Here is a 24,285-nt window from a genome sequence, read left to right as displayed (position 1 = left end):
TTCTTCACTGTCAGTCACAAGCCAGTAAAACAATTACTAAAAGCGCTAGCTATTTTATAGCCCAGCTATCAACTTCACAATTCAAAAACACATCCTGTGTAGACAGATGCTTTCAAAGCTGGGTTCCTCAAGTTGAGTGAAAGGCTGACATACTGTGACAGAAGGGTCAGGACTTCTGCAGAGAGCTCAGACAGCCCAACTGCAGCCTGGCACACCACCTGTGTTCTGCACGACCATGCACAAGCTGCCTGGGACGAGGTCCTGGGCATGGGAAGGAGCCCCACAAGGGTTTTCTATCCACTCCAATACCTGTGGCTCCTCTGTGTCACTGGGGAACTGGGGAGGACACCAGCTCTAGATGTCTTGAGGTACTTATACACTTTGTTGATTTTACGATGAATACATAAAGCTGATCCACCTGAACTTCAAGGTCCTTTTCATCCAGAATGCCTATTAACTTCAGCAACTGCAACACCATCCAGATCTCTCATAAAAACAAGGTATGCGCTCACATTACTTATTGCTAGACTTAGCTGGCCTTAACGGTGACACAAAGTATTGACTTTGCATTTTATTTTTAGCTAATACTACTGTGGCTCTTTGTCCATAGGATGAAAAGCACTTCCAAAACTGTCTATCATATGCTAATTGTATCTGTATGCTAGATAAAGAGATCTTCACTATGATTATGAAAATATTCTGGAAAACTGTGTCTGCTAATAAAGATAAGAAACCGGTCGAATAACAGAAGCTTTCGCACTGTCTTCTCAGCAAAAAAAATCAGTTATATTATCAGACATAATGGCTGATCTATGAATTAAGATAAAATGCTGCATATATCCTACAAATACTTTTTTGCAAAAGATAAAAGAGTTTATGAATCAAGTATTTATTCATTTTTTGCAGGTAATGTTTCTATCAGGCTTACGCATGTATTTTATAAACACATCTCAGAAATTACTCGTTCTCTGTGGAATTTGCATAATAACTTACAAGTATTTTGTGCTGTAAGAAATTCCCAGAGCAAACATCTATTTATGCAAAAAACAGACTAAAGTTAGAGGGCTGCTTTTCGGCATTTGATTTCCACATGTATTTGTTGTAATGACAATAATGAGCTGCTAGTCAAACAACAGCCAACAGTTCTGTACGCGTTTGTTTGCTGTAAGAGCTGTTTCTAAAAAGCCGTCATCCCACCTTCTGCAACATTTATGTTGATTACTACCTTTCACTGCATTTAATTGTACGTCTGAGAACAAATGTGAGGAAAATTTTGCTCGAGCCAAGTAACACCTACCAGAATTCAATTCATAAAACCTGTGGTTCAAACATAATGTCACAATTTCTATTGACCTCATTCCATGTCTGATGGAAACCACAGGCTACACGCACAAGCTGGTCCACAGGAACGTACGTGGTTCACACCCATGGCAGCTGTATGCGAACAGGTACGTGCATGGGTCAGTTCTCAGTGGGACGGTTTGGTCTATATGCAACCTGTTCAGGTAGGCTATTGCAAACCTATTCAGGTTTGGAAGGAATAAAAACGCTAGGCACATGGGGAAACTATCTTGGGAAAAAAAAGCACAGAGGGCAGATGTCTTCTTTATAAGCAGGGAGGAGCTAGTTTCACTTCCGAGATGGATGACATTGCCATAAAGAACCTATTTTGCTGATGGGAGCATGACGACAGGCACCATACCTCTGCAGTACGGGAAGTCCCAGCCGACCGCTGCTGTACAGGTCCCACCAGTGCCTCTGGCTGCCATCTGGGCAGTGCAGGTCCCAGCTTGGGGGTGCTGCGGCCGCAGCTGCACCCCTCGCACATCCCCCAGGAGCCCCTCTGCCTGCGTCTGCCCTGAAGACAAGGATCCCGCTCCTCACCTTGCCACAGCCACCTCCAGCCGCGCGTTACCCAGCCAGCACTTTGTATCCACTAACAGATGTTGAAGTATCATTCACTTGTTGCTAAACTTGTTCCAGGCACGTTTGGCCATGTGCCCCTCTCACGCTTAGCACCTGGCACTACCCTCAAAGAAAAACAACCAGATTATGCCTAGCTTACTCTGACAGCACCACGCGTTTTCCTTTCACGCAGGGTATTCGTATGAAAGAGACACAGGTCTTAAAAATCTATGGGCCAGCACTTCCATTGACTCGTACTTCCCTCGAGGAAGGAGCATGCACTGCAGCCTGCACCTTCACAGACTATTTTAAAGTCCATCACATGCGGTAAGCGGCAATGGCACGCTGTGCTCTTGCACAAGGATGCTGACCCTGCCCTCTCCCTCGCGCCCATGGATTGCCTTTGTAGAAGCAGCCTTTGCATGCACAGTACCTGCCATTTCTGGTATCATGCTGCCGCATGTTCTTGATAAAATGAACCTTCTTGAAGTTCTTTGGTCTGGGTGATCCTGAGAGTGTTCGACATCTGAAAAATAAATCACGGGGAGGGGGGGGGGAAGAGAAAACAAGAAAAGGACTCAGTTCTCTGCTGTACGGCCAAGAAGTCTACACAAAGGCAGGAAGGAAAGACAAGACAAATGATTCAAGTCACCCTGTGTTAGGAATCAGCAAGAACAATAAAGACAATAAGTCTAGAAATGTGACAGCTCAAATAAAAAAAAAAATATTTAAAATAATTGTAAGAAAAGGCACCACCACTCCTCCCTTCATGCAAAAAAAACACAAAAAAAACAATCATAACAAAATCTCAGCAAAATAAAACTTCCTGTAATGGCCATGACAGCTTAGCCCAAGCTTTCAGTGGAAAAAAATTAAACTAAAATAAAACCTGATAAATAAGCGATTTTCCCACCACGCCAACACCCACACATTTGTATAGTCCTCTGCTACTGACAAAGGGGCTACTGAGGAAAGTTCTTTCTTGTTTTAATTTCAGAAACATTTAAAATCTCTCATTGGCAAAGATAATTCATTATTTTTAACTCTAAATATTACTCTTCACATTCCTGACAGCACAAAAATACCTGAAAATAAAATAAATTACCTCAGGGAAAAATTAAAAAAAAAAAAATCACTCTTCAAAACATTAATCTTTAATTCTATTTTACATCTGAACGCACTTTTAAAATTGCAGTTAGAGAAAGAAATTGCCAGAAGGAGGAGAAATGAGACAAACAGCAATATCCTCCCCCCAGCTTTCAGCCTTGCTCTTTTTAATCAGCTGAAACCACAGCACATGTGAAAGCTTTCTCTGTTTCATCTCAGTGCTGTTTTGTTGCAAGGCACGGCGGAGCGCGCAGGCATCGGAGACCTCCCGCGCTCAGTGCGCAGCCAGGGCTGCTGGACCGCAGCCGCAGCGTCATCTGTGGGAGCTAAGGGACAAGCATCCTCGACCGGTGCACAGAACCAGCACAGTCTGTCTGCATTGAGCCTCCCTAACCTATTTTTTCCATCCTCTCCTATGCATCGGCAGAGTTCAGCAGCTTCCCGACTCCCACAGGTCCTTTTGTGGGACTGAAACCACAGACCACGGGTCCCAAGCCACCAGGGACTGCCAGTCCCTGCTGCTGTACCCAAAAGCCATCATGCTGCAGGGATGCACCCCAAGACAGGGACCCCATTGCTTTGCCATTTCTGCCTTCCTCCTGTTAGTAAAATCCATGAGATTCCCTGACCGTCTGGTCGCAATTAGCTCTGTTAGCTTCTTCACGGGAAAATACCACTGAGAGAGGTTCTACCACCAATTCTGCAAATTAGCAAGTAAAAATACTGCCTTGCAAACCATACTTCGTGTTTATCTTTGCCAATTATACACGTTTGAATCAATTATGAGAATGCTCCGTAACATGCTGGCAAGCATTCAGCAGCAAGCTTTGTAGAAATAATCAAGCCTTGGTAATAGGCCAGTTAGTACAGCCTCTGCTATTAAGTCTTTGCTTCGAGGTGGGGAGAGACAGCCAATCTGCAAGTGGATAAACAAATCTATAGGCTAAACACCGCCGCGAACCAGCTGAATTACAGGTCCTAAGATAAAGAGACATGCAAAATTAAGCTGTTGCCTCGCCAAACAGCTGACCTGAAAGCATACCATGCACTGGTCAGATTACTCATCAGTCCATTTCTGAACTGTTAGGCAGTTGCTCCATTTTCCATCACCCCAGGGGATTGCCTATTGACTAATTACTGTGGTCCTCAGAGAAGCTGTGGACTCCTGGATGCAGAAATAAAACTGCACTGAAGCTGCTGATACAACAAATATGGGGGCAGATTTATGAGTGAGGTGGCAGTCACAAACCTACCAGCCAACACACAAAGCCAGTAACGCTGGTTACCAAAATAAGACTGCACGTGCTGAGAAAACAAACAATAAAAATCCATAAAAAATGATAGTAAAAATACTAACTTTCAAAAGCTTACTTTATTAAACCAGCTGTACTTACTTTTCAAAGGTACTACATATGTTAGGGGCTAGTCATTCATGTTAGTGACAACTAAACTTTTCTATTAATCAAATCTGACTTTTCACGTCCTGACATTTTATTTAAAACCTGACTTTTTATTTAATAACCTAAAGCCAGGAACGTGTAATTCATGTCACCTACCACCTTGCACAGTGTGTGAGGTTTCAATACCTTTACCCACTATGAAGAACATCTTAATGTGAACACCCAGCTACTTTTCAACATGGGAAGGAACAGTGAGTCTGTCCACGCACATGCCTTAGAGACAAGTAACCAGAGAGACAGAGTAAATAAAATGACCTCCGCAGTGGGGCATTTTCCTCGATGTCCTCCAGAGTCTCCAGAGAAGATCGCTGGGAGATCAACCGACGTCTGCAGGGAAAACAGAACACAAAACGTCACCGTTGGTTAGAGGGCACGAGAAAGTCCTCAGAGGTCTTACTTAGTAAAGCCCGCAAACCACCGTTCACTAGCCAAGCCACACCTTGGATATTTGTAAGGTTTATTCCATTCTGCTTATCTTACCAAATCTATTTTATCCCAACCAGAAGCAAACTTATTCTATACAAGCTTCTACAGCAAAACAGGAGCTGAAACTTCCCAACAGCTCCTCCTTAGTTTGTGCTTTCAGGTTTTCCTTCCTTCAAGGGTTTAACACCCACCTAACACCAGCCCCACGTTTGCTGTGGTATATAGCCTGCAACACTACAAGTACAGCTCTTCGATAAAATAATGCAGACGTAAATTTTATCACACTGCCACAGGACACACTTCTCTTTGCCCCTTGCTCTTTTTACCAGATAAATGCCACTCATTTCTCAGTGATGCCCATCCCACCACTCCTGTGAGGAGTGACTGAAGAGAGACAAAAGATGACAGCGCCGGCAGCAGTGGGGACAAACCAGCAGTTTAAAAGGCAACTCTGGCCATCCCTGTCAGCAGCACAGGTAAGTTTAATCCTGTTTTAAAGGAGTTTTCTACAGCTGAGTAAGATCCTTCCTCTACCCTCAGTGAAATGAAGTAAGGAAATCTTGGCATTTCAAGTTTTCCAACTCTTCTAGTGGGCAGGGAAGAAGCCCCAGTACAAGCTTGGTTTCAGCAGCAACTGCTGATGCACAACCTCCAAACGCTCCAACAACAGCACAAAACAAAGAGCTGCACCGAGCCCTCCAAAAAACATCGTAAATACAAAAAATAAATGTATAAGATACAGCCCACCCGCAGGCACATAATCAAAAGTGAAGTTGGCAATCATCAAAACTGCTCCGTCAGTGGGTGTCAAGCAGCTGCGACAGCCAGTGCAGCAAAGGCACCATGCTGCAGCACACAGCTAGCACGAGGAGTGGCAGCACCCATCACCCCCAGGGGCCACTGCTGAGGTGTACAGTATCTCGCCAGTGATTTAATGAGTATGAACTTAAATGATAAAAGTCCTCAGAGGCTACCACCATTTCTTCCCCAATTACATTAATATCCTTCTCACCGAGCTGCCTTACTGCCTTGATCTGCAAGCAAAGAGTTTCCAGAATCTCAATGTGTAATGAGCACCCCCATGCTTGGAAAGGTGCTCATTGATTTATTCCTGGGCTTTATTTTCACAATAAATTGTTTTCTAATGCCAGCGTAAGCAGTTTCTAATCCTTGCAATTCGCTAGCCCCTCCAGTTGCACTGCTACAACTGTTCCTGCAGCCGTGCTGCAAATCTGATTACCACCAGAATGTTTTACAGTTCAAAATAACCCTGAGGTTCAGCGATTCAGTTTACTACCAGTTCAAACAAAAGATTTCTATCACTAACCCCCAGACAACACATTTAAGGACAGTTTGAATGTGCATGTGGCTTTTGGTGCACTTAGAAAATCATAAAAAAACCCTCAAACAATTTATAGAGCAACTAAGTGTGAAGCATAATCCTCTTAGGAAAATATGCAAACCTAAATCCCCTCAGGCTTTGTCTAAACTAGAATTTTAGAAGATCTGGTGCAAGATAGGATACACCTTCAAAATGCTAAGAAAAAACAAAGTGCTTTTCAGAGTTGCTGAACTTGCTGGTGTAGACAAGGAAGAAGAGACCAAACACCTGTCTCCTACGCCCTTGGCCCTATCCACAGTCAGAGGATATGCAGATGCTCTCACAGGGAGAAATTCAGATGGGGAGGAGCTCCCTCTCCATTCTCAGTTACATTGGTCCATAAACAGAAGTTGGAATTCTCAACTCCAGCACCACTGATGTAGCAGACAATACCTGTTGCTTTTTAATAGCTCTTTATACGTCAGTAGCTTTAATAACACACTTAAATGACAGTACCCTCCCATCCTGTGATGCTGCAACACCAAAAGCACACATTGCATGTTGTTAGCCAAGAGACACAACCTTGCCACCTTCTTTGTACTAATTTTATCAAACTAGTCACACAGTATTTCCCCTAGCTACCTCTCAGATACCCGTAGGGCACTTGTACAACACCAGACGCATATTCCAGCCACCACTGCAACCCCCCTCCAAGCCTCTCCTTGCCCACAGTTATGCCCCATCCTCAGCAACACTGCCAATGGCTTTGCAGAGATGGGTTTCAAGATCCTGCATTTGCATGTCATTAAGGCAAACGCATTGGCTGGCAGAAATACACACAACTGCATTTCACCAGCTGGTTGTCCAGTTGCCTTCTGACTGTTCGAATTCCTCTGGCTTCCCTTGCTGGTCTCAACTTCTTAAGAACAGCATGAGGAACGCTGCCTCCCAGTTTTTGCCTACTAACCTCAAATGCAACACAGGCTGGATGGGAATCACTGCCACCCCTCTTGGCACAAAAATGCTCACGCTGATTTCACTGATAGTGACCTTGCAGTTGTCTGGGGACCCAACACAGCAAGTGAGTCTGCACAAAGAAGGGGGAGAAGGTCTTTGCTCGCCCAACCTTGGGTGAGCAGCACTGATACCTGAGCTCCCTCTCAACTAGTGTGAACATATGCACAACTCTGGATAAATTTGTCCAGGAAGGAAGGAAGGGAGGAAGGGAGGAAGGAAGCAAGCCGATAACCTCCCCCTAATCACCAGTAATGAAGAAGCATAGGTCACCCAGAAGCCTGCAGTGATACATCTGGGGGTTGCCCCAGCCCAATCCCCTCCCTGTGCTGGTGTCAGCAGCAATGAGAGCAAGCATATCCAGTCCAGCACCACTCAACCCAGCTGAAAGCTACTATGTCTTTCACCTCTCCCCAAAATCATTAGTTTTAATCAGTTCAGCTCCCTGAACAATCACAGGAGCACTGGTGAGGACGATTTGCAGCAATTCTGCTGAAATCAGTTCATACTACCCAGGAATCACACCTTCTTTTCACTGAAGCAGCTCAAGCCGCAATGAAGTATGTGCAATTATTCCACTTTATCTTAAATCTTTATTTTGAAGTCTAATTAAGATGACCTAAATACCAGTATTTTATAAGCTCTCACAGCTGGATATTATACCAGAAATGCCAAGTAATGAACCTACCTGCTGTGAACAAAGTCACATCCTGTGCCACACACATATTAAAAAAAAAACTGTTTTGGAAAAGCAAAGCCTTTGAAAGGGTGTTCCAGGGAATAGAAGCAAAACCAGTTTTTCACTGTCTTAATTAAAAATTAATTGCCTCAACTGGTGTTTAATATTTAAATTAATTTATCATCTTTCTTTCTTCAGGAAAGAATTTGTGTAGACAAGCCCTGACTGCTAAAAGGGCTATTTTTCAAAAATTTATTAACATGGTATAGCAGCCAGTATACGTAGACAATTGCACTGAAGTAACCCAAACACTTCTATCACACATCACCATAATTCTGATGTAAAGCTGTGTTGAAAGCCATTTTATAATAAAAAATGTCCTATTTCAGCAATAATTAGGGGAAAATCCTTCTATTGTTAAAGAAAAGTATATGCAGACAAAACCAAAATAGCACTATCTGACTCACACAGGATCCAGGCTTTGGGGTAAGTCTTTAGGCAGATGCATTTTCATTATAAAATCCTTTAAAACTTGTGCAGAGTAAATGTCAGCCAGCTAACACATACTAAAATACAATTGCCCTTAATAACAAAATGAAAGATGTTTCACTAAAAATGTTAATTTCTCCTAATTCATGGAAAGCCTTAAAAAAACTCCTCCTAGTTTAACCAGCACATCCTAAGTATATCAAACTCACTCCTCTCTCCCCACGCATACAGAAGAAAGCAGTTCAGCTCTGGAAAGATGATGACCTCCTAGTTCTAACAACCAGCCCCTGTAGGACACTGTTGGTCACAGACTCATGCAACTTACGGACTTTTTTTGTTTTAAAATCATGTAACACCACTTTCCCTTAAACACCTATGTAAAATAATTTTTTCCCATTTCCCCCCTGTCCCCTGTGCAATTGTTATACGAGCCCAGAAAGAACCAATAACCTACAATCGAATTCCAAGCCCAGCCCAAAGAAAGAAACCAAAGAGATATTTGATGCCCTGGTATTTTAAAGGGCTGTTTTCTAAGATATTCATGACCCTGTTTGCGTACTGGCTGTATCTTTGACCAGCTGTCTGAACCTCTGGAAGTTTCTTGAAACCTAAAATGTTGTCTGTTTCCTCTCTCCAAAGTCAGGTTAATATGTGGCTTAGCTCCAAATATGAACTAAAATACAAGCACACAAGAAAAGAAATAAAATAAAAGGACAAATAAAATAAAGTTGGTCTGTAACCAAAACCTCAAATAGCCAAAGTGAGTAGACTGCAAAAAGATTCACCATAACCAACCACTGTCAACTGCTGCAAAATACTCAGGTCAATCAAATTAAATGTACAAAATCTTAAGCACCATAGACAGGTGGTGATAAAAAAATGGAGCTGTAATCAGAACACTGGATAAATTCACCCAGGAAGGAAGGAAGCAAGCTGACGATAATCCAAGAGATAAGGAAAAATAAATCTATGTGTAATGACTTTCCAGCACAGCTACAAAACCAGGAAGAAAAAGCTGCATTTCAAACATGCCTAATTTTGGTGAAAGTTGTGGGCGTAGATCCCCCCTGCTTCTGTTAAGATTACAAGCCCACAACAGCTGAAGTCAGTAGCACGGGTGTCGCTGGCTCCCAGAACAAAAGCGTCCCTCAGGACAAGCTTCTCCATTTTGCCTGGGACAACTGAATCCCTTCAGAGATGCAGCGATGATGGATCCATGACTGCTGTTCATCTGAACTGGGAGGGCAAAGCCATTTCAGCAGCTGAAGGCTGTCGGTAGTTCTCACTGGGTCACCTCCTCCCTGCAGGTGGCCAGGGAATGTGAATGTGTATGAACAAGAGCTACGAGGCAGAAATACCGGGGCTGTTACCTTCTGGCCACAACCGCATTTCTAATATTGTGGCTTGGGAGCACCAGAAAAGCACAAGAGTGCCTGGCACTGGAAAATGCTGAATTCTTCATTTTCACTGTGCCTTCATCACAAAAGGTGTCTCCTATGCAGACAGGAAGACTACCTTAGATACGAACACAAGGGGAGCGGAAAGAAAGTAATTATAAAATTTGCAGCAGTGAGGAATGAGTTCAGGATACCTCAGGGTCTGCCTAGAGGTAGGGGGCTTCCCTCTGCCACCCATCTACCCTTCTGAAAGGTGCCAGCTCCAGGCTCAGAGAGGAGCTCTTGCCCAAAAGCCAACCTTCCGTTGCCCAAAAGCAACCCCAGTCCTTTGCAAACACTCCCTGGGGAGTTACCAAAACATGCTCTGGATGTGCAGCTCCAATAGGTCAAACCAGGCAGAGGTTCACCTTGATCCTGCCTCTACTGGAACATCAACCCTAGGGCTGTCTTCTCATTCATCATGATCCTTCCAGCACCAAAATGGTTTGAACAGTATAAGGAAAACAAGGAGAGTGCTCAATGAGAACTAAAATTAGGCTTCTAGGTGCTAGAATGGAAAAAAAGGGAAAATTAAAAGTAAATACATCCATATTACAAGTAAATACACACATATATTAACATAGTTTTGGTCTACAATGCACAACAAACCATGGCTGTTCAGTAATTCAGTTTCTTCAGCACATACTGGCCACAAACGTATCTTGCAAGCAACTCTGAGTTTTGAATTAGGTACATTTACCATCCTCCCCCCTAACTGCTTTGGAGTGTGGATTTGGGTATAAACAGAAACGCAGCTGCTGGCTCTCTCCTGGGCCAGGGGAGCAGTCAGCAAGGAGCTGCCAGACACAGGCGATGTCCCTGTCCCCAGCCCCTTCGCCGCCCTGGGGAAACCTCAAAGCCAATTCTCCCTGGCTCCTCCCCAGCCTGCTGGCTGTACTCCTCTGCCCAAACACCCAGACTAAGCCACTGTCAATTAATACACTCTTCTGAAATATTATACAAGGCATCAGCTGTGTACAAATCCCCATTCACTTGGTGACCCCTGACTCCACGACCCAGCATGAACCCAGATGAAAGACCTGCTAATGAGTCACCTCTCGCCCGCCCTCCAAAGTTTTTACTGGGATTCCTATGTCCCAGCTCATTTTCTTCCTATCTTTTGCCAATATCACAGGAAGACAAACACAGGAAAAACAAACCCTGAGACTATTAAAAATTATTAAGGGAAAGAGAGTTTCCAGGAGCTACGCAAACCAATACAAAGCAGTTTTTAATTGCCTGCTACTATAATTATGCAGTGGAGCCACTCTCTGCAAAGGACATCAAACTCCATTCAGGACTTCCAAGCCGCACAGCGTTGCTGGTGAGGCTGCCCACAACAGCAGTTAGAAGCATCTGGCACATGCTGAAAATGGGTTACCTTGTTAATTCAGCAGTCCAACTCAAACACACAGGGAACATACCAAGACACCTCCATTTAGCTGTCACCTGTGTGCAGGCAGGATGCAAACATGGTTTAAGACCACAGCCTTCTGCAGTGGGCTGTGAAGGAAAGTCTCCAATGCAGAAATGCTGAGCTAGCAGGAACCCCAGCTTGCTGTTGCTCCCCTTGGGATACATATTGCAAGGAGAGAGACCTTCACACCTTAAGCTAGCAACAGTTAAAAGACTAAACACCAGCCAAATGGCTCCTCGGTCTCCATAAACCTTCAGGGGTAAGCAGGAAGACAGGCAGAAAATAAGGAGATGGGGGAAAGCTACAGCATAAACATGCCTCCATGCTAGACTCTTCCCAAACCAGATGTTCCCCCTTGCACTGAGTATCCTACTAATATTGCCATCCAGCTCCTTCTCCAAGCCTCTTCCTCCTGCAATACCCAAGGCAGAAGCTTCAGTATACACAGCACTCAAACTGCCGCCTGCTGACCTGTCTGCACGTAACATCTCAGTGTAAAAAGTACCTACATTGCCATTCCGAAGGTAGGATTTTTTTTGTGTGTGTACAAACCATACTCCTCTCAAATCAGTACAGAAAGAAAGAAGTAGGAGAGAATGAAGGAAATCAACCTGACAATACTGAAGCATCCCGCTGACCTTTCAGAGCATGGCAATGCAACACAATGTTCTGTTCAGCAATTATTATGTAGCTTTACACGTGCGATCCTTCAAATGGCCCACAAAATTCTAGCATGGCTCTGTCCCAATGTCCCAGAGGGATCACCTGAGTCTGGTTATATCAAATAGAAAACCAGGAATACCAGCACTGTGAAGAGGCAGGGGACTTACACCAGAACCGCTGAGAAGAAAGTTGTTCACTGACAATGTATTTCTATAGAGTAAATGTGTATACACATGCACACAGAAAACCAGAATGCATGGCAGAACTGGGTTTTGGGGTTTTTTTAGCATCTTGCACAATTCAACTCAATACATTAATTATTACTCTTGCTAGAAGACATGATTCTGGGAGGAAATGCATTCAAAATTAGGCATTGATACAAAATCTCTAGTGAAAGAAAAAAAACAGGGTTGAGTGTAGCAAGAATGGAAGAGTAACCACCATATGTTGATTTTGAGGGCCCTTTCATTTCCACCTTACTCAGCTGTATTCCCAATTCATTAAAGACAGATCTTGTTTGAAACCAACCACCTTCCCTCTGCAGGCAGCTGAGTCTGCGCCCAGCCCTCCTACGGTTGGCTCTACCCAAGCCATAATGAGGAGCTGCAGCTGCAATTCGGTAAGATTCATTTAAAGACAGCAGAGCTCTCTCAGATCCTGAAGCACCTAAAATCTACATCCTGTATTATCTGTAACTGATGATTTACAAATCCACTGTCTTCACTTTACCGACTGCAGCAACATGATAGCTTTCAGAAGCTTTGTGCTCAGTGATTTATTCCGAGTATGCCTGAACACTGCCACAGCTAAATTTTTCAGAACAGCCATTACCTCATAACCTAACACATCTATTCATGGCAAGACATCAATGGGCACCAGCTTAATTAAAGACACTCAAAACTAGCAAAGGAGCAAACAACAAGATTAATCATCTGTCCTTATGAAAACAAGAATGCTTGCCAAAGCAGATACAATAGCACTGTAAAGAACACATGAATCCTCTATGTCTTTTTTCTACAGTAAAACTCACACCATAACAGCCTTTGTCTGATCAACATGAATCTAACAGCTTCTCGATGGCTTCTGCCTGACACTCTGTGCACTGTAAACCAATAAATATTTAGGTCTGTCCACAAGCAACACTGCTCTTAAATGTCACATCCTGAGGATACCTATTCCTAAGAAAAGAAATGAAGAAACAACACTTAAATCAAGTACTCGAGTAAACCACAGTGTAAGTTCAGGTTTTAAAGTATCAAATCCCGTAATGTTGTATTTCAGAGCAGCCAAATTTCTGGAATTAACTAAGAAACTCACTTGCAAGTCAAGGCTGTATGCAGTAGATACCATAACACATGGAAACAAATATATGCACTATTAAGTCATCTGAAAATAAAAAAGACTTTAATTCCAGCCTGCATACATAACAATGCAATTAAAACTGCTGCCTTTTCCTGTCTGTTTTCCTTTCTTTCATTTGTGGTACTTCTTAGGTTGTCTACAGCCCAGCCTCATATCCCTGTCTTGCCTGCAGATGCACATGTGCTCTATGGAAAAGCACATCCTTCAATCTCACATCTTAACAGCGGACTTAGAAGAGATCTGAACAGGCACTTCATAAATCTCATTGCTAAAAAAAAAAATATATCCCAGACACTGTGAATTGCTTAGATATAAGTTCTTTTGATGGAAATAAGGAAGTCCCCTATGTAAGCAGGACATAAAGACCAAACCAAACAAGCAAAAGCTAGCATGAGGCATTTCATGCATGAGATATGAATGCTGGCACAGGTGGTGGCAGAGTGTTTACTGGTGCATACTTCAGATTTAGTTCTGGGCACATTTGCTACGGATTCCCTCAGGATTCGGTGCTTTTCCCACCATCATGTTACATACCCAGGAGTCAATGCCCTCCTTTCCCCGGACATGCACTGCTAAAGCTCCAGGCAAAAATTTGTGTGTTTCAAAGACGTCAAATATTGGATAGCTTAGATATCCAATACTGGGTATACTTTTGGATATCTGTGATAATGCAAGACAGTCCAGTGCCACAATTATAAGTATTATTACATCCACAGGGAATAGTGCCTTCTTTACTGTTAGTTCACACAGTCAGTTTTAATGCCAAAGACACCTGAGTACAAAAAGACATACCTACTTAAAATATAGAACTTGCTTATGCTTTTCTTTAAAAATGTATCTGCAATAGTGGAGACACATTGCAAGAACAGTACAACAAGATCCATTATTAAGGTAAAGGAAGATCCTTACTGTCCAGAACTACCTGTGAGCTTCTGGGCATGGGGCTCGCAAGAGAGGGCTCAGTTCTTCCCGGCTCTTCTCACTAGGGACAGGTCCTGGAGCCTGCCAGCATAATCACCCTGGGAAAAGCAAACTACCTCCCTCTTTCCCTCTGTCCCTGCCACTGTGACTGCACACAGCATCTTCCTGTTACTGGACTCTGGGCTGACAAATAGTAGCAGAGGATTAGATCATTTTCTTCTCTCTCTGTTGAGGTCCCTTGCTCAGCATCGCATATCGTAATTGGCATGTTTCCAGCCTCAGGTTGCTCTCTTCTGGCACAGATCTTTATTAAAAATTTAAATGTTTTCAGAAACCAGCTTACTCCATTCAGAACATTTAGTTCGTATGATCCTCAAGGTGAAAGACCAGCTACAAATCGAACACGATAGTACAGCTTATCACAGGTACACATACAAAGACTAACCACGGTTTAGAGGGTGACATTTAAGAGATCGGATCTCCATAAGGAACCCCCATTTCTCCCTACTCCCTGTAAGCAAGTATTACAGAGATCCTCATAATACTGGTAACATTTGGTGGTGTAGCTGTATCATTTGCTCACTGTTAAGGTATGGTGGTACAGTAGTGTCCAGTATTTAGAGAAGCTTGCCAAGAAGCCTCTCTGCCTGTTTTCACAACCCAGCAGTCACCCTAATGAACTTTGTATTGCCTTGGCAAACGCAGCCTACATCTGCAGGCTGGGGAGCTGCCTTTCCCAGGATCAATACTTCCCCAGAAGCACACACTGCAACTGGCAAAGGCTGGAGGCTCAGAAAGCATCTCCCCTACTCTCTACTGCAAACAGCCTCTTCCAAGGGCACTGTCCCCATTCACTCGCTGGGGGAACACACACTGCTCTGCCACCCCACAAACAGCTGGATGTGAAGACATGAAAAGGTCCTAAATGTAGAGCCTTTTGTATTCCCCACATACTGTCAAAGTGCTGGGTTATCGGATGTACAGAAATAATGCTTATTCTGGTAATGTGAGCAGTCCTCTACTTAGTAAATTAATTATTAGCGGACTGAATTTTTCTGGGTGCCAACTAGTTGGTGGCCAGCAAATACCCAGTTTTGAGATACCAGTTTTCAATCAGTTTTGGGGGAAAAAAAACTCCAAAAATTTTGGACAATGCCCTTAATACCATGCTTTAACTTTTGGTCAGCCAGTTGGACTAGACGATCATTCAGGGCCCTTCCAACTGAACTATTTTATTGTATTCTATTCTAAACAGTTTCATCAACACATCAAAAGTGAGGAAAACTGCCAGCGCACTCTGCTAGACTGGGTCTACTGATATTCTATATTACCAGAGCAATAAGAAGCATCTCATAGTGACAAATCTGGCCAACAAAGTGCAATTTAGAGGGCTGCTTTAAGACCAGTTCTTAAAGCTAGTCTTTAGAAGGCACCTCAAGACCCAAATTTCATGTTTACATACTCAGTGAGCTCCCCTGCCTTGGTTCACCCATACCAGTGCTATCTTCACTATCTCCACATGCAGCCACGCCATGCCAGAAGAACCAGAGGCAGCAGCTCAGGCAGATGCAAGAGCAGGCAGCTCTCTTAAAGCACACTGACTGCTGTACCAAGTAACTCCAGTGATGATTCCTGACGCGTTCAGTCTCTCCCCAGCACACCCAACAGATATGTTGCATTCATTATTACGCAGTGAAGAAAGCAAGAGGTTGGCTGACCTACCCCTAGTGTCACAGTGACCCACTTCAAATGTCTCTTGAGCCCTTGACCTGATCTAATCTACAGTGCGTATAAGAAAACAAATAGATAAAGCAATCATTAGTAATATAGTTGCAACCCATCTTCTCGTAGAGATGATTAATTGAGAACAGGTTCACACCCTAACCTTATGGAAGTCTGGAGGATCTGAGCTACCCAGCCCTTCCCATCACAAAGAAACTGTTAACAGAAATGTTATGTTAAGCTGCCTATGGCAAGCGTATATGCCCTGTACATTACTTCAGTTGAGAACCTGTACACATAGGAGGTGGGGACGAAAAGGTCTAAAAATGACAGTAAAGTCCCAGGAGGGGCAGTTTGGTACTGGATCTCCCTCCTCTGCTTCCAAGAGAGCAGAGGCAGGGACAGCCTCCACACTCCCACATCTGATGATGGACCTCTGCCTTGTCAAAGGGGACTGCCATAAGCTTTACTAACAAAGCATTTAGAAGGGTGTAAGACACCACTCAACATTTCCAGATCCTCCCAGCAGTCAAAGCTGGCTGCCCCAGGTGCCTGTTCCCAAACATCTGGGAAGCAGAGGTGTGTATCACAGCACCAGACCTGAAAAACACCTGGCACAGGAACATGGGCCAACGCAGGGGTCTGTCCTTTTGAAGATGAGGTGCCGTACCCTGCCTGACTTTGAGCGATTTCAAGGGTCTGGCAGAAGTAGTGTTGGGGTTACAACTGTAGCTATGCCAAGTACAACCTTAGGCAGAGTAATAGACCTTTGGATGGCAAATGCCATGATTATAGATGTAAAAACTTACTTACCTCTTCTTTAGCAGAGACCCTTTTTTGGGGGGTATTTTTTCTTGTTGGTGTTTTGTTTGTTCAAATACATGCGCTTTTAAAATGGTTTTAGGAAGAAAAAACACTAAGCCAATGCAGAAATTGATAGATTCGGTATTTCAGGCTTTGCTATCTGCCTGGAACAAATCAATCACATTAACATTTCCCTAGGGTAAGCAGGCATAAGGATAAAACCTATGCGGATGTAAGCTAACAAAGATTTTCCATTTTCCTGGTCTCCCCCTTCCTTTCTATTCTCAAAATCACTGCACTTCCACCGGCACCCTTTAGACACAAGAGGCTGAGACTTTTTTCACAGTTGCGCTACTGCCTCATCCTCCATCAGTCGGAGGATTTTTCTTGATAACGTAAAACAATCACTTTGTCATCTGACTCAGTGGCAATGTTAAAGCTCTGCAATGAACGTGCAGCTCATTAGCAATGGATTAAGTTGATGAAAGGTTACAAGGAACATTACAGTTTTTACAGAGCATCTCCAGGCAGTTCTTCCAGGCCATCAGCTCTCTTTTGCTAATCAAGGAACCCATCTTGCGCTATTTAGAAAGTCAACCGCCTGTTTCCCCATAAAAAAATCCTGAAGTATTGCTTAATGAAACACACAAAGCATCCTTCTCATGCTAAAGGGAACACATTTCAGGATTCTGCTCACATGTTTTATCAGGGATACTTTGATGCAATAGCATAGGAGAGAAATTTTGAAGGATTTACAGATTAATCAACCAGAGAAAGGATGTGGGTTAGGACTGCTAGAAGCGCGCTCCTCTGGGATATTATCTGCAGCTCAACTTACCACAGATGAAATGAAACATGCTTTGGGAATGCAAATGAATTAGGATGTCACAAAAAGTAATCCAATTTGGACCAGCGGGGTTTTAAGTTTGGTTAGTTACCTACAAGATCTTTATTTAACTGTAAACCTGGCACAATACCTAGTATGATCACCGATTTGGGCTTCATTTTATTGCTATCGTAAAAAGTAGGCTTGGTAACTTATTCTAACAGGTTTTCAGGTCATGTCTATATTATATATATGTATATCTCTGCATTTGCACACTTATGCATGCCCTGTAACAGATTTGCAGAACAGTGGGATCTTTCATACACATGAAAACAAGGGTAAGATTTTCATTCACATCAACAGTGTGAGAAGAGATAAGTGGAACAAGACAGTTAATTAGTCATTCTCCATTTCAGTCCTCAATAACCACAAAGAAAGCTTGTTTTTTTACTGCAGGCATTGTCTTACATCAAACAATTTGTAGATAAGAAAAATCAGTTCTCTTCCTGAAGGCACATAAGCAAGTATTTTGATAGAAAAGATGAAACAGCATTAGAAATTAACTGTAACACTTCTTCCCTTCCCTAACCACTAGAGTATGGCCATTAGGATGCACTGCTAATATATAACTGTATTACCCAGACCGGCAAATTTTGCGCAGTCTGCTGTTTTAGTACTACAGAGCGCAAGCCATTAATAGCTGACTGCCTCATTCAAATGAAACAAGACAATTATCAGCTGTAACTTACACAATTAATACTACTGCTGCCAGCATTTTCAGCAGAGATTTGGTTCTTTTATAGCTCATTTGAAGTCTTCAGGGGACGTGTTATTAGTACATCTGTCCTGCTGTAAACATAATTATCATGCAAAATTCCATTTATCACGCTGATCAGGAAGCACTTCCTATCAGCCTTGCAGCCGGGGAACATAGATAAACAGGCAAGGGAATGTGACTGCCACGGCCGCACTCGTCGCCAGGAGCATTTCTGTTGCTCTCCAGCCGAGCCCATGGCAATTTTCTGAATAGGTATGAGGCTCGTGCTAACCTCCGAGCTTGGGTTATGTCATATTTGCCACTGCTTGCTTGTCTCATTAGTTGATTTTACGTTCTTCCATAACTCTCTGGCTCCTCACTCCTCTCCAAGACTGAGCAAATGCCTTGTAGGTGTGTAGGCTAACGGAGCTGCCACAAAGGGAGCAGGCAGCTGCAGCTGGATTCACCGTAATCATGACCCTTTCTCAGTACCATAAATCATGTCCATGTCACAGACAACAGGCAACACTTACTTCAACGCAGCATCACTTTTAAGACACAAAAGTGGGCTGGGGCCGGGTGTAAACAGACATCAGTTAAACAGATGCCAACCCACACTACACTGAATTCTGTCTAAGATGGGTACAAGGTTTTAAAAAGTGAACACCGTTAAGATCTATCAAACTCTGGTACCTTACCTGCAGAATAGCCCCCAGCTGGAGGCTTATATGCAGAGAAACTGCCCTTGTGGACAACTTCACATTTAGACACCACAGAACATCCTGGCACCAAAATAAGATTAAATGAAGTAAAGGTCAACCCCCGTGCAGACCTCCTGCAAACTACAGCTTCATAATTGGTTTAAACTGGCCTCATTTATGCTAATAAGCTTATGCTGTGACCAAAAGGCACTGTGCTGCTTCAGCCAGCTACCCACCCCCTGCATCATGCCAGCAGGTCTCCTGCAGCCGGGCAAGTAAGGGAACTGAACCTGCTAACAAGCACATAAGCGGGAAAAAAAACCAATCAGTGACCAGCTTTTATTGGGTTTTGTGAGGGAGGAAGAGACCTGCTGTCCTTAGTGGGATCAGCCCCAAACAATCTTCAAATCACAGCCCCAGACTTGCTGCTACTGCATCCCAGAGGCTGCTCCCATAGCTCCCATCTGCCTCTGAGCCTTTCTCCACTGCAGCTAGAGGCCGCACCTTCAACTCAGCCAGTTAGTATCCATCTATAACAGTCACAGGGTTGGATTCCTTCAAACTCAACAGACAGATGCCAAATAGTCCTGCGGCCAATACTGACCAGATTCAGTCTTTAGGTACCCAACAGCACACCTCCAGCACTGCTGATGTGCTTCTCTACTTGATGCAGACAAAAGCAAGCAACACCATGGCAGCAAAATGAGAACCTAATAATTTTTCTTTATGGGTTCAAACATTCATTTTTTTTCTGGTGTTTAAAAACCGCCTGGCAGGACATAAGGGACTCACAGGATTCCCTAAGGCTGATGGAATCATGCTGCTATAGTGAAGGGCAGAGGAAAAGGAGACCAATGCCTGATGATATCACAAAGCAGATGTTTTTTTGGAGAGAAATTATTTTACTGCTGATAAATGTGTGATAGAGTATACGTATTGTTTTTTTTTTTAAATGTGGGAGAAAGTCATAAATCTAAACCAAGATAACTGCTATTGCAGGCTGACATTGGTACATGCAGAACAACTGCATGTCCACAGAAACTACTAAATTCATACTAAATATGTTAATACATTGACCCGTTACGGACTGTATTTTAGGCAATTTACTCCCAGATCGTTCTGATGTTTCATTTATTTTTGTTAAGATAGGGCAGCTCTGAGAAATGAGCTAGCATGGTGGTTCAATGAACAATTTTCTTTACATGCAAGAATGATGCATACTCAGACTGCTTAATTTCTCCCATACGTCGGCATTCACACATCTTTCCTCTCTGAAGAGCTTTCAACAGCTGAAGTTTTAATCAGAGGACTGCTTTTGATCCTAATTTTCCAAGCTGCAGTAAAGCTGCTTCACGACCTAAGCTGATGGCAAACATACCATCATTACGCAGTGGTTTCAAATCAGTTGTACAATAACTAGTTATAACGTTTCTTATTTTTAATCACTGATACACCAGGTGCTTTGTGTCCAATTAGAGCTCTCAGTCTGCAGACACTGCTTTAACTGAGGCCAGCAAATGACTTGCTGAAGCAAGCATTGCTTCATGTGAACAAAATCCATTGCAGGACAGTGTCTGCACATCAACCCCCTGGGCCACACCCCGGCGCACCAATGCTGAGAGCAAGGGCAGACCTGCTTTCCCCTGCACCGAGCTCAGACTTCTGCTGACAGAAACAAGGAGGCCAAAGGGACATGCCTAGGTTCACAACAGCAAAAAAAAAATTAACGAATGCATGACACAGCTCTAAGGGCAAACTTTTCAGGCTGAAAATGCCAAGCAACTCCAGCAATCAGGAACACAGACTGCAACACAGAGGGGCAGAGGCACTGCTAGTCACTGGGTATTGGGTTTTGACTCAACTACAATTAAAAATAATAATTCTGTTTACATTTTAGCCACTACTCCCAGCAAAATCAAAAATTCTCAGGTTTTGTGGGAAACTCAGCATTTTGACTTGCCTGAAGCCAATGTATCACTTTGAAATTTTTTTCTTATTGTTACATATACACACACACATATATATCCATCTGCACATATGATATGAAAGACTCAGGGAAAAAAAAACAATTCCTACTATTTGAACATGTCACCTTTCTGAAAAATTTTGCTTCCTGAAAAAAAGCTCATAGAGTTTCCTCTTGTTTGGCTTAACAGCATTAAATATTGTGTTTCCAGGCAGACGGCAAATCTGGCTTACCCACAGCTTCCCCCCTCTTCTCCACATTTAACAGTTTGCTGTTGTGACCACATGAAAGACAGCAACTGCTGCTAAAACTTTAATCCCCCACCCCCAAAATTCATAATCTTTATATAGCAAATATAATGAGCTTTCTCAGTGACATACTGCAACAATGTTTAACAGTACTGCATAAGCAAAGTTATATTTAAATCCACTGAAAATGCAACCCAATTCTCCCAGAGTCTGCTCTGGCAATAATTAATGACAGCTTTCATTAATATTCACTTATCCAAACCTTTTTGCTCGTAGGCTTGTTCCCCACTAATTCAAGGACAGCGGTGAAGAAATCTCTTCTACTAAAGAAGCTCTGTTAGGCATCACAGATGACATACGAAGCGTGGCCATGCTGTTGTTCTCTACCCTCTATTACCCCTCAATTTTATTCTCTAGAAGTTCCTTCCAGGCTGTAGCCACAGGAGGAGCAGGAGGCATTCTGCCACTGCCATCAGGCAAGCCAGCAGAGGACAGAAAAGGAAAAAATACTAATTTCAAAGTATTTTGCAAAGTGGTCCAAACACTTAAAGGTGGTGAGGTTTCTCTCCCCCTGCCCGCCAGGCCACAGTGTGATGTTTTACCAAGGCATCACTAAAACTTCGTATTTAGCCTGTACCATGTGTTCTTGAGCTGTCCTACCTCTCACATGAGGAGTCACTTTGAATTTAGTTCTCCCGGTTATCTGCCACATGCATTTGCGAAAAAAAAAGTGAGAAGACCAACCTGACAGTCGTTCGAACCGCCAGCTTAAGCTTCCTTTGCAGGCAGAGTGTGGACGTTACTTCACACACCCCAAAACCCGCAAGTCTTCCTGCTAAAGGACGGCAATTTTCTAAGCAACTCAGAGCGCTGACTCTTTGAAACGGGGAACACCAAATTATCTATCCTATGCTTAAACGAGAACTGTCAAGAGACATTTTTTTTCATGTCAATAAAATTGCCATTTCCTGAGGCTGCACAAAAGCTGACACCCCACGACAGCCTCATCACGGCAGGGCTCAGGAACCTCCAGCTCCGTGCTTAACACAAACAGAAGAGAAATTACACAAAGCCATACCCCTCGACCCGTCTCCCGATACACATCTCACTACAAAATAAGCCTTGAACCTAAATCTCCACAGCATTTTGAGATCCCCCCAGCAATGGGGGAGGGCCAGCGAAGTCAGAAGAAAGTGGGAGGAAGAAGGAAACAGCTGCTTCCCCTTCCCAAACTTGTATTTCCTCTGAAAGCTTTGGTCTCCCTTTTACATATAAAGTAAAAACAGGAGTACTTTCTTCTCCCGTCCTGGAGAAAATGGACAAAAGAGCCTTACCCTCCTTTACTCTTGCAAATATCCCACCCCATCCCTGCTGGGTTTGCTGGGGAGCTGGAGCATTGGAGCAGCAGCTTCCACCGGGCTGCAAAGTCCTGTGCAGAGACAACTTCCACTCTTGAGTTTTTACTTTTAATTACCATTTTAAGCCCAGTGAAGTACTCCAGAGCATAACTTAACACCCATTAAGGTTTTCACAGAATCAAGCCTTTAATTTTAAAAATATTTATCTTGATGTCTGGAAGACATCCACTCTGACCTCTGACTGAATGGGCAAATGATCTGACAGACCACATATTGACAGAAAATCACGTGCTGAAAGGGAACTCGGTAACACCGACCTCCCAAGCTACTACAGCCAATAACTCCGTCCAGCTCCACAGGGACTGTGGAGCTGGCCGTGGCATTGCCTAATTTCAGGAAAATTTGGGAGAAGACATGACCTTATTTCAATTCCCAGACTACAGCAACAACTGGGAGAGAAATTTTTAAAAATAAGGGTCACAAAAACAAGGAGCACCTCTCTGTCCCACTCCAACATTACGCGCTGTGACAATTCTGCAGTGCCACTTCTTGGTTTCCAAGGTACTTTTACTATTGCCAGTAATTCTGTTATTGTCGAAAATCAAGTCATCCAAGCCCAGGTATTTTAAGCAGACACTTCATGGCTGGCTCCATACCCCGAAGCCAGGACTGCGGGCAGCAGTCAGCCCTGCAGCCACCCTAACCCCAGCAAGTGGCTGCTCTTGGGGCTACCTTCAGCAAGAGATGGTGATGAGCTACTCACAGGCAGTGCCTCCAGTGAGACCATAAAACACCGTTACAAACCCCATATTCGTGCTAAACAGGTAATTTTGGAAAAGCTCTGTACTGCATTTGAACACCTCAGCTCAGCAGGAGATGACACCCTGTCCCATGACAGGTTAACAACCTGCTGGGGACTGAGCACACCCCAGAGCAGCCAGCTGGTTTTGCTGAGAAGGGCAAGTGTCACCAGGTCAGGTCCACAGGTGAAAGGCATATTCCAAATAGGAGGCAACTGCAGGAAAAAAAAAAAAGGAGCAATAAAAAAATAAAATCTGAAGTCCCTCGGACTGAGTTCAGTACCACAAATTTCTGGGAGGAGAGGACAAAGGGGGTCCCCATGTCCAGACCCTTCCCACAAATACCACTGGAGGGGTACAGGATGTGAAAACAAAGTTAAACAGTCAGAAGGTTGCATGGTTCCCCTTGCGTTTCTCTACACCTCCTCCTGTGAACTCAGGAATCGCACTGCTGATCCATCAGGGTGTGTTGGCTTGTCTTCCAGTTCCACATCGGCCTTACCCTGGCTCCTGTTACGGGAGATGTTGGCACAGAGGCAGTTCACCAGACAGCCCCTACTTCTGGGGGATGCTTCGGTACCAAGGTGCTGCAGCTGCCCCAACCTGTCTGTGCTGTATCCACATCGGCCTCAGAAGTTGCATCCTCCCCTGACCAGCGGTGCCAAGACACAGCCTAAAAGCAACATCATCATGGGGACAATTGTTACCACCTCCATGGTGGTATTCGGCATTTTTTGGAGAGCCTTATCTCCATGAAAAAATATATGCGAGGACTCTACAAGTGCATACAGTCCCTCCAGTATTCATTGCTGATCTTCCAAAAGCGGAAGGCACGAGAGACTTGTGACTCTGTATTATCCACTTAAACAACAAATACAAAGCTAAAACATATTAAAAATTTAT

At 43.6% G+C, this 24,285-nt stretch overlaps 1 protein-coding gene across 2 annotated transcripts in view; it reads right to left on the bottom strand.

Moving 5' to 3' along the window:
• The window catches only part of CABLES1 (Cdk5 and Abl enzyme substrate 1), a 74,252-nt gene that overhangs the window by 32,505 nt on the left and 17,462 nt on the right, over positions 1–24,285 (bottom strand). For both annotated transcript variants that reach the window (XM_040586114.1, XM_040586113.1), the window contains exons 2-3: positions 4,728–4,799; positions 2,339–2,431 (exon numbers count right to left, since the gene is read on the bottom strand). In XM_040586114.1, coding sequence (XP_040442048.1) covers positions 2,339–2,431; positions 4,728–4,799 — 165 coding nt within the window. The remainder of the gene's footprint in view (positions 1–2,338; positions 2,432–4,727; positions 4,800–24,285) is intronic.

This window comes from Falco naumanni, chromosome 3 (genome assembly GCF_017639655.2).
Source record: "Falco naumanni isolate bFalNau1 chromosome 3, bFalNau1.pat, whole genome shotgun sequence".
In the NCBI taxonomy this organism is placed as follows: Eukaryota; Metazoa; Chordata; class Aves; order Falconiformes; family Falconidae; genus Falco; species Falco naumanni.
The sequence above is the reverse complement of the archived record's forward strand: the minus strand, read 5'-3'. Positions and strand labels throughout refer to the sequence as shown.